General features: G+C 43.6%; 1 protein-coding gene across 4 annotated transcripts in view; it reads left to right on the top strand.

Moving 5' to 3' along the window:
- Positions 1 to 4231: 4231 nt before the first annotated feature.
- Positions 4232 to 11178, top strand: part of LOC132581667 (caspase recruitment domain-containing protein 14-like) — a 35141-nt gene continuing 28194 nt past the window's right edge. For 3 of the 4 annotated variants that reach the window (XM_060253035.1, XM_060253034.1, XM_060253037.1), the window contains exons 1-3: positions 4232 to 4439; positions 8945 to 9179; positions 10602 to 10739. In XM_060253035.1, the coding sequence (XP_060109018.1) occupies positions 8954 to 9179; positions 10602 to 10739 (364 nt within the window). In that variant the 5' untranslated portion in view covers positions 4232 to 4439; positions 8945 to 8953. Of the gene's footprint in view, positions 4440 to 8944; positions 9180 to 10601; positions 10740 to 11178 lie in introns of those variants that run through there. The other variant, XM_060253036.1, reaches the window with a different exon arrangement.

Here is an 11178-nt window from a genome sequence, read left to right as displayed (position 1 = left end):
TGGTGTTGTAGCTACTTGATGATTCTTGACTCTGCTGTTTCACTTCTTATTTATTGCATTCACCTTCCCTCTAAGAAACTGTGAGGAGGCCAAGTGTTTTCCCATCCCAGAGCTGGGCCAGTTTAAACATCTTTAGTTTTAATCCTGGAACTAGGATTAGATATATTCAGACCATTCCTGTGTTGGCTCAGCAATTATTACCAGCAATCGAATGATCAGTGGTAAAAATACCAAAATCTGTTTTAACCTTTGAATTATAAATATACAAAAGAATAATTAGCAGAAAGGCAGAACAAAAATCTATGTGATTGTTCTAGATGTAGTGATCACATTCAAAGAAGAGATACAATGGAATAACCACTGTCACACTAAGGCTGTGATCACACATGCTAAATAATGCAGTTTCAATCCACTTTAAATGCACTTTCCAACTGGATTTTGCCAGCTCGCTTGGTAAAATCCAGTTGGAAAGTACATTGAAATTGGATTGAAATGCACTATTTAGCAGGTGTGATCACAGTTTAAGGTTCCGTTATTAATTCTTAAATAGATACTACTTTAACAGGAACGGGGGAGTGATGTTTACATAGTGATATTGGTGGTGGTTAGGCACAGGAATCAAAAACTGGCCAGTGTGTAAGAGAGAAATACAGGCCTTTCACTTCTGGGTGCGTGTGTGTGTTTCAAAAAGCATCTCTACATGCTACGCTATAGCTAAATGCAAATATTCTCCACATTGCTAAAATAGGTAGAAGCTAGTGAAGCATAATATAAGCCAAGGGGTCACAAGATTGAACTGTTTCATAGTAACCAAAACCTGTTGCATTCTGCCCTACCCTCAAGCTAGAGCTAGCCATTTGAACCAAGATTAGCTTAGACCAGGGGTGGCCAATCTGTGGCTCTCGCACATTTTGTGTGGCTCTTGAAGCCTCCACTGCCTTGTCAGCCAGCTTGGAGAAAGCATTTCCCTCTTTAAATTACTTCTCCAAGCCAAGCCAGCTGGCAACTTGGATAAGGTATTTAGTTAAAGTTGCTTTCTTTCCACATCTCTCCCCCTCCCCCTCTATTTGCCTTCCTTTCTTCTTTCCTTCCTTTGCGGCTTTCAAACGCCTGATGTTCATGTCTTGTGGCTCAAACATCTGACATTTATTCTATGTGGCTCCTGTGTTGTGAGTCTGGCCACCCCTGGCTTAGACCTTTCATAGGTGGAGATTAATCTCTTTGCCTTGGCCAGCCCTGTCTGTTTCCTAAGGGCTGAAAAAGCAACTCTCCTGCTTGTCTCTGGCTCCACTGGGTTTTGTTGCCACCCTTTTTGTTTCTATGCAATCATGGGCTTCCAGTAACTTAACTCACCTTCAGGCTGGGTGGAGCTTCAGACTGGGTTTTCAGGTGTGTTGACAGGGATTTCCTTGTTTAATATTTGTGGCTATCGAAGAGGATGGTGTGTATTGATGATGTTTGACTAGGATCGGGGGAAACTATCTTCAGATCCCTACTTGGTCAGTCAACTTACCTACCTTTTGTGGTTGTTGTGAGGATAGTGGGAGGAAGAGAGTCATATCTTTAGCCTTGCTTTTGGAGAAAAGAGTAGGGTAAAAATGTAATAAAGAGAAACATATTTACCACTTAAGAAATCGTGTTGGCACCTGTTGCATTTTCTTCTATTCCCGCAATCTAAATTTAGACTACGAAGACTACCCATCTCTTTTGTTTGGCTGATATTCTATACAACCCCATAGCCATAAACAGAGGTTGTGTTGGAAAGTGCCATCCAGTCACAGCCAACCTACATTGACCTTGATCAACTTTCAGTGCAAGATACATTCAGAAGTAGTTTGCTGTTGCCTGCTTTGTATAGCAGCCCTGGACGTCTTTGGTGGTCTCCCATCCAAGTGCTAAGCAGGGCCAACCCTGTTTAGCTTCCAAGAGATGGCACATAAATAGCACTATATAACTAATGCATAAAATAAAGTTGCTATCTAAACAAAACTGTTTAAAACTGACCCTGCCCTCCACCCTTGTACGTCTGCTCTGCCTGATTTTTTTTCTTTTAAACATTAAAAATGTTTATTACGAGTTGATTCACACATTACAAAGCCATGCTCTTGAGATGTTTAATGCTTCTTAGGAATACAGAGAGCAAATTCTGACTGGGAGAGAGAGACAACTCCTCCCGCTCCAGCACTGTCTATGTGCTGTTTCCAACCTGAAATGAGCTCATGGTTGTACCATCCTCAGTGGGACAAAATAGTGGCTTCCCTGGGCCATTTCAGGCTAGTAAAATATCACAAGGGGAAACCTTTATCATCATCTTCCTGTGCATGGTTGATCCCAATCCAAATTATACCCATGTGCATGTGAGAGGCATGGAATTCCAGGACCTATCTTGATAACATGTGAATTGTCCCCAGCGATTGTAAAAGTTTAGACTGTTAAGATTACTGTTGCTTGGTCAATACACTGCTAATCTAACAATGCAAAAAGAATTGAGGCATCATGACTAAATAGTGCATGGGAACATTGCCTATAGATATCACCTGTTTGGCCTCAGTTGGCCTTATTAATTATGTGAACCCATGTCTCTACTATTTGGTGTAATAGTAAAGATGGGCATAGTTTGTCTGGGGCTGAGAGAAAAGCCAGATCAGCATGCCTCACAAATGAAAGTATATTATGTCAAAGTCACACATGTCAGTGCCACAGAAAGTGTTTTTTAGCCTTTCTGTTGGTGTACATGTGAGAAAAATAGGCCCTTCAATTGGTACGACTGTTGGATTTTTAATTTGTGAAAAACATTTAAATGTTTATGAGGTTCTCAGTTATAGATGCAAAGAAGGTTTTCTTAGAATCATGCTTCACTTTGACTGCACTTTATAATCCATATGTGATTTATGTTTGTACCTGTAAACCCTGACTTTTCCAAACCCACCAGGACTAGACCCCATATGTTGTGGTAGGACACAACAAAGCAATCTGACTTTTTTCTGCCCCAAGCCTTCTACCAGTCAACATAAAGTGATCACAGTGTGTACTAGTGACTTGATAGAAAGGGAGAGAAATGCCTGTCTGTTCACTGTCTCCACAGAGCCTGAAGTAAAATTCTAACTGTTTAATTATCATGGCTTAACCAGAACTTAAAACAAATGAGAAGTCTGGAAGCAGATATTGCTTTGTGAGAGGATAGAGTTATAGCCTGCAAGGCCAGCCCAAATAAGAAATAAAACATATTTTTGAGGGTTTGCATTGTTGTTAATAAGCACTTTTCTGTTGCATAAGGCATAGCAAGTCTAATTAACATTAGTGACCACTGGGTTCTGTAGCACTAAAACTTCTAAGAACAGAAGAGAAGCTATGTTGGATCAGGCCAATGGTCCATCCAGTCCTGATTCCCTAATCTTAAACGCCTTTACTTCGGAATAATTGCCATTGATTTAAATAGCTAGTTACTTCCTAGTAATCATGTTTAACATTTTAATTATTTGATTACTATTGTGCTCTTCTTGTGCATCTCCTTCATGAAGTTCAGAATGACAAAAATTGTTCTGTTCTCCCCCCCCCCCATTTTATCCTCCCAACAGCCCTGCGAGGTAGATAAGTCTGAAAGAGAATGACTGGCTCAGAGTCACTCAATTTCTTGGAAAAGCAGGGATCTTTTCAGGAACTGCTGTAGCTTTCCAATAATCATTGACTCCATACCAGATTAGCATTTTCCTCAGTTATGGACAGCTATTGATATTCAACAAAGAGGAAGAAGATATTGGATTTATATTCCGCCCTATACTCTGAATCTCAGAGTCTCAGAGTGGTCACAGTCTCCTTTACCTCCCCTCCACCCCCCACGACAGACACCCTGTGAGGTAGGTGTGGCTGAGAAAGCTCTTACAGCAGCTACCCTTTCAAGGACAACTCCTACGAGAGCTATAGCTGACCCAAGGCCATTCCAGCAGGTGCAAGTGGAGGAGTGGGGAATCAAACCCAGTTCTCCCAGATAAAAGGCCATGCATTTAACCACCACACCAAACTGGCTCGCCACACTGTAGAGGGGATAAATATATCCATATTTTGTCATTACATTCACAGCTGGGAAACTGATTTTGGAAGGCATTCACTTTCCAAAGACTGCCTGAAGGTGTTTTTGAACCCAAGGCTCCTACACTTCAGCATCTTGAAGGAGGTCTGAGTTGCCAGGTAGCTAATGATACATTGCTGTGCTGGAACAGAGCCAGACACCTCTATTGGGTTAATGTGTCTTTAGACCTGGCAGAGTTCCCAGGAGGAAGAACTACTGTTAGGTACATTAAAATCTCCCTGGCTCAGACAAAGAGCTGGCCCTCCTGAAAAACTAGTTTAGCTGCACTCTTCAGAAATCACACTCTCCTTGCAAGACATGCAGCATCAATATCCATTCAACATTCACCGCTGTTGATCAACAGGGACGGGTAAGACAAGCAAGCGGGAAGTCTTTTGCTTTCAGGTTTTTCCTCAAGGCAACAGACTGGTCTGAAGGGGGAGGATTGCTATTATTTTAGTGAGAGAAATCTTAAGTCTCCATCATTTTGTCCAGGGTAAAGGAGCTCAGGATGTTGGGTGTAAGGCAAGGTCAGAAACTGATGTTTTTTATTCTTTCTCAACAAGGTTCCTTATCCCACAGTTAGGGAATCTGATTTTCAACTTTTCTGCAAATTTAACCTCTACTTTGTGTCCTTTATACTTTTGTTTTATTTAGAACTTGTTAATAGAAACATTACTTCAGTCTTTTAAAATTCAGTCTTAATTCCTAACTGCAACATCAAAGTATGTGTGACGGCATTTTTCTCAATTATTCCTTGTTAACCCTTCATCTCTTCACCTTCCTGATCTCAATCTGATCTGAAATGTCAAGCTTCTTGGGAGAGGGGCTTCTTGTTTTCCTATGAGCAATAAAGTGGTAGCATACTGGGGTTGCCAGGTCTGTGTTGGAAAATACCTGGAGACTTTGGGGGTGGATCCAGGAGAGGGCAGAGTTTGGAGAGGGGAGGGGCCTCAGCATGGCACAAGGCCATCGAGTCCACCCTTCAAAGCAGCCATTTTCTCCAAAGGAGCTGATATCTATCAACTGGAGATCAGTTGTACAAGTGAGAGATCCCAGGCTCCACTTGGAGGCTAGCAGCCCTATAACTCTGTTTGTATGAATAAAATATCAAATGAGAAAAGAAACCTGGTGTCCTGATTCCCAGCTCCTGCTTCACCCTGTCCCCCCACCACTACAAGTGTCCTGTATTAGCCAGAGTCATAGAATCAAAACCCTGGCTTTTAAGCAACTGCCCCCTTCCAGCCATGCTGGTGGGGATATAATTTAGGCCTAAATTATACACCACATGATCATCAAGAAGAACTGACCTGGTCCCTGGTATATCAACCACTTTATTTTTGCTTTGTTTGCACACTGAAGAGAATGAGATGGCAAGGAGGTGGTAGAATAGACTATTGCCTCACACTGCTGGTGGCAGATTCTAGCATTGTTTGTTCTTTTGCACAGGGACAAAGCTCCCTGAAAACAGACAACTGACACACAGAGAGAAAATTGCTTCGTTTGTGGTACTGTTTTGCTATTTGTGGGTTAAAAAAAATAGAAAAAGTATCCCAAAACTTTGTTCTCTAAGATCTCCACCTGTTATGTGGCGCATTCCACCCTATCCTATCACCTAACTCTCTGCTACCACATTTTCTTGCGTATGTTTGTGGCCTGATGTGAGGCAAGAATACTCACTGTGGTAACACTTTCCACTCTAGCAGTATCTTGTTTAAACTGAACTGCTACTCATGCAAAGCTGTAGCTGCTTTGCACAGGTAGGAGCCCAGTTCAATTGAGATGGTGTGCGACTGTAAGGTCACAAATGGCAAGTGCTTTTCCTCCCCCAGAAACACATTTAAGTCAAACTTATGAGCCAAGCATTAAGCACGATGCCCTCCTCACTTCCCTCCAAGGGCAAATTAGCCATTGCAGCCAGCAGGAAAATGCCCAGTGGGATAATGGCCTGGGAGGCTGCCAGGGAGTGAGGAGTACGGTTGCCAGCTTCCTGGTGGGCCTCTCACAAGGTGATGGCAGCCTCCTTGCCTATGTGGCTTGCTGTCTCAAGCCAGCTGCATTACAGCAGGCCTCCATGAGGAGGGCATGGTGGTGGAGCCTGGGGGAGGGTGGACTTTGGTGAGGGGAAGGAGTTCAGCGGGGATGTGATGCCATAGAGTCCACCCTCCAAATCAGCCATTTTCTCCAGGGGAACCAATCTCTCTAGTCTGGAGATCAGTTGTAATTTCAAGAGATCTCCAGAATGTCCTCACCTGTAGTTGGCAGCCCTAGTTGTGATGGGGCTTTCCAAGGCCATTTTTGGCCACTCAATCTGGCCCTGCCTTGCTCCCTTGGCCTCGATGAACAATCTGGTTGTTATGGATTACACAGGTTATTGTAGATCAAGAGGAGGAAACTGAGTGTTTGGGGGGGGGGGGTTTGTACAGGAAGGCAGATTAAGATTTGTGCCCAGGTGTGGCTAGACTTTGCCCTGTCAGGTAGCACAGATTTCTATTCTATTCATCTTGCACAATATTACATTTTCCCAGCTACCTAAGAACTTCAGGGCATGCGAGGGATGTGTCTATTGCCAAGATTCCTTGCTCAGCTGTACTTTCCTTGCTTGGCAAGTTTAGCAGAGATGTTGCTCCTTGCCACTTCCTTCTGGGTGGAAAACAAAATCTGATTGGTTAAAGCATGGTGGAAGAAGGAATAAATGCTTTTTGTGTGTGGTGTGTTTGAGTAGGATAATGCTTTCATACCTGCATTCTCTCTCAGAATTTTCCAGTGTGGTGTAGTTAGAGTGGTGGACTAGGCTCTGGAAAGCCTGAGTTTGAATCCCCATTCTGACATGGCATTTGTTGGATGACTGTGGGCCAGTTGCTCTCTTTAAGCCTGAACTATGTAGGGTTACAATCCTCCAGGTGAGGCCTGGAGTTCTCCCAGAATTACCCATGAACTCCAGAGTACAGAGATCAGAGGAAAAGACAGGTTCAGAGGGCGGAATACACGGCATCGCATCTCTGCTAGCTGCCTCCCCTCCTCAGAGTCCTTCTGTCCCAGTAGAGTTGCCAAGTCCAATTCAAGAAATATCTGGGGACTTTGGGGATGGAGTCAAGAGACTTTGGGGGTGGAGCCAGGAGCAAGGGTGTGACAAGCATAATTGAACTCCAAGGGAGATGTGGCCATCACATTTAAAGGGACAGCACATCTTTTAAAATGCCTTCCTTCCATAGGAAATAATGAAGGATATGGGCACCTTCTTTTGGGGCTCATAGAATTGGACCCCCTGGTTCAATCCTTTTGAAACTTGGGAGGTATTTTGGGGAGAGGCACTAGATGCTATACTGAAAATTTGGCACCTCTACCTAAAAAAACAGCCCCCCCAGAGCCTCTGATACCTGCAGATCAATTCCCCATCATTCCCTAAGGGAATCGTTCATGGAGGTGCATGATGGCTGTGGGGGCGGGGTTTCCCCCGCCATCCAGCTGGCTGGGGGAGGGGGGAAGCCTGTAAAACCGGGGGATCCCCCGCTGGGACCTGGGGATTGGGAAGCCTATGTCCCAGACAATCCCACCAAATGTCCCAGAATTTCCCAAACTGGAGTTGTTGTCAGGACAATATGGGAGAGGGGAGAATGAGGTTATAAGCTGCTTTGGGTTTCCACTGAAGAGGAAAATGAAGTAAAAACCTAACTACATAAATATTGTCTTGATTTACCTCTCAGATTATTGCCTCTGGACATATGGGGGAGGGATTTATCTCACTATGGGCAATAGAAATATTATTTGCCGTTGGAAAGCTCAATATTGTATACTGGTTAGTGTATTGGACAAGAACTAGGCAGACCTGGGCTCAAGTCAGCCAAGAAGATTTTTTGATGCCTTTGGGCCAGTCATACTCTTTTAGCATAACCTGCCTCACGGGGTTGCTGAGATGATAAAATGGGGGGGGGGGGGGGAGAAAACATGGATGCTGCTGATGGTTTTAAAAAGCTGTAAACTCCTTAAAAGGAGAGTGTGATAAAGATATGATAGACAGGTATTCTTTTTACTTAACTATAAAAGTGTTCAAGGCTTTTTTTGTAACAGAAACTCCTGTGCTTATTAGGCCACACACCCTTGATGTAGCCAATCCTCCAAGAGCTTATAGGGCTCTTCGTACAGGGCCTACCGTAAGCTCCAGAAGGATTGGCTTTATCAGGAGTGTGTGGCTGAATATGCAAAGGAGTTCCTGCTACAAAAAAAAAGCCCTGAATATGTTTGTTTAATTTTGCATTAAAATGTCCTCGCTGGACCCCCCCCTCCCTCCAACAAAGGAGGCTCAAAGAAGTTTACAAATATGCTTAAAAGATAATGCTGCACTTCTGAAGTTTCATCATCACCATCTGGGTTTTTTTTTTTTTTTTTTTTTTTGAGCAGGAACGCACAGGAACGCAGTTCTGGCTGGCTTGGTGTCAGAGGGTGTGGCCTAATATGTAAATGAATTCCTGCTGGGCTTTTTCTACCAAAAAAGCCCTGATCACCATCATCACCATAATCATCATCATCGTTTTATCTAGGGATTATTTTCAAAATTTCAAGCCTATTTTGAAAAATAAAAACTAGTGTTCAAGGAGGAAAAATATTATTTGAGTGCTGTATACCACTCTGAGTACTTAAATTGTTATTTTTGCTGTGTTTGTATTTGTGGACAATAACATGGGTTATATAGGTCTATTTGTAATGGCAGGAATTAATCTGTAGCAATGGTTTAGGTTAATACCCACTTTAAGGTAGTAGATGGAACTAAATGACTTCTAAGGCTCTTTCCAGTCCTATGATTCTGTACAATGCCATTCTCTCTATAATTTACTGTCCTCCAACAAACCACCTGTGTTCTTCTTCCTCCCACAGGTTTCCATTATGGCGGGGGAAGGAACTGAGGACCCCAGCTTGGTTGATACGGAGCTCTGTGACATGGATGAGGACCATTTGTGGGAGATGGTGGAAGGCCATCGCTACAGAATTGTGCGGGGCATTTGCCCAAGCCGGCTGACCCCTTATTTGCGACAGGCAAAAGTTCTGGGCCAACTGGATGAGGAAGAGGTGTTGCATAGCCCGCAGTTCACAAACAGTGCCATGAGAGCTGGTGAGTAGCCTGGGTGTGGCACTATTGATAGGATGCAATAAGATGTGCTTCCCCTCTTTGGTGATGGATGGAATGTGCTTTACTGCCCCTAGGATGACCCAAGTGGGGGCCTGGTGTTTTTCTGGAATTAGAAGTGATCTGCAGCCTGAAGCGATTAATTCCCTTGGGGAAAAATAGCAGTTTCAGATTATGGACTCTGCAATACATCCCCTCTGAGTGCCCTCACCCCCCCCCCCAAAAAAAAACCCTCCACCCTCTCTAACACTGCCCCCAACCTCCAGTAGTATCCCAACCTAAAGTTGGCAACCTGCCCCTCTGACAGAAATGGAGGAGGGAGGTTGTAGGAATGATCACTTGACACGTGTATTGGGAGAGGAAAAAGACTTGCCCTCTGTGCAAGCCTTCTTTATTTATATCTGCTCCGGTTGTACCAAAATTATCCAACCTTACAGCATTATAGAAGACAAAGCATAACAGGAAACATCTGTTCCATACAAGGAGATTGCGTTTACATAGTCTACCAAGATTCTAGCAGCGTCTAGAAATCGTCTTGTAACCCAGCATGGAATTGGCAATGGTGCTTTTTTCAACCTGTATCACCTATGATCTATAGAGCAACCATGTAGAATTGGGAAAAAGAAACAGAAAGGAACGAAACATTCACATAGGACAACATGGAAGATGATTTTGTACCGTTTCAGGGAGCAGTGAAAACAGAACAAACATGGGGCTGAGAGAGCACTGACAGAAACTGCTCTTAACCAGAACAACCTCTGAGAGGGCTATGACCGCCCAAGGTCACTCCAGCAGTTGCAAGTGGAGGAGTGGGGAATCAAACCTGGCTCTCCCAGATAAGAGTCCACACACTTAACCACGACACCAAACTGACACATATATTGGTCACTGCATGACAAAGAGTGCTGGACTGGATGGGCCACTGGCCTGATCCAACACAGCTTCTCTTATGTTCTTATGTTAGTTTGCAAACCATGTGTATTGGGAGAGGAAAAAGACTTGCCCTCTGTGCAAGCCTCCTTTATTTAAATCTGCTCCAGTTGTATCAAAATTATCCAAGCTTACAGCATCATAGAAGACAAAGCATAACAGGAAACATCTGATCCATACAAGGAGATGGTGTTTACATAATCTACCAAGATTCTAGCAGCATCTAGAAATACATTTGTCAAAAGGGGAACAATAATGTGGTTGATTGTGAAAAGCCTGTGCTCTTTGTGTCCCTAGATATAACGGATGTCTGGGTGACTGGGCGTCATGCTAGATGCATAATCCTCCCACACTTCTGCTTTCAGACTTTGTGGGGTGCAGATGATCAGGTAACATTACAACCACGTGGTCCCCACAGGAGGTAGTACAGCCCACCACCTCCATGTCACATAGCCTTTCTTTCCAATCTATCTGCAGGTCACATGATGGATCTGTTGAAATCCCGTGGGAAAAATGGAGCGCTTGCCTTTTTGGAGAGCCTGAAACTCCACAACCCTGATATCTATACCCTCATCACTGGTTTGGAGCCTTCCATAGACCACAACAATTTCAGCGGTGAGTTTCATAGTGCCCCACTTCTATATACTTTGTAGATAGAACTGGCTGTTTCAGTAACAGAACTGTTGTAGGGAGCCATAGTTGACTAACAAAATAGGGTTGCCAAGTCCTACCTTGCAGCTGGCGAGAGGATTGTTGGTCTTCTCTGGGAGATTCTTGCACAGAGCTTCAAGTTCAAGTTTATTTATATCCTGCCCTTCCCACCGAAGTGGCTCAGGGTGGCTCACAACACATAAAAATCTAACATAATTTGAATTTAAAACATCTTACACAGTTAAAACAGTAGCATAATAAAACATATAACAGAGCATGAGATCTGATCTGTATGGCAGCCAACCTCGAGTGGTGGCTGAGAGTGACATCATCATGTTGCTGGCATTGGGGGCAACGCTCTAGTTTTTGGGCAAAACTCTATGGTTTGTAGCCAATTTTAACA

The sequence above is a fragment of the Heteronotia binoei genome, chromosome 13, assembly GCF_032191835.1.
Source record: "Heteronotia binoei isolate CCM8104 ecotype False Entrance Well chromosome 13, APGP_CSIRO_Hbin_v1, whole genome shotgun sequence".
NCBI classification, from domain to species: Eukaryota; Metazoa; Chordata; class Lepidosauria; order Squamata; family Gekkonidae; genus Heteronotia; species Heteronotia binoei.
The sequence above is the reverse complement of the archived record's forward strand: the minus strand, read 5'-3'. Positions and strand labels throughout refer to the sequence as shown.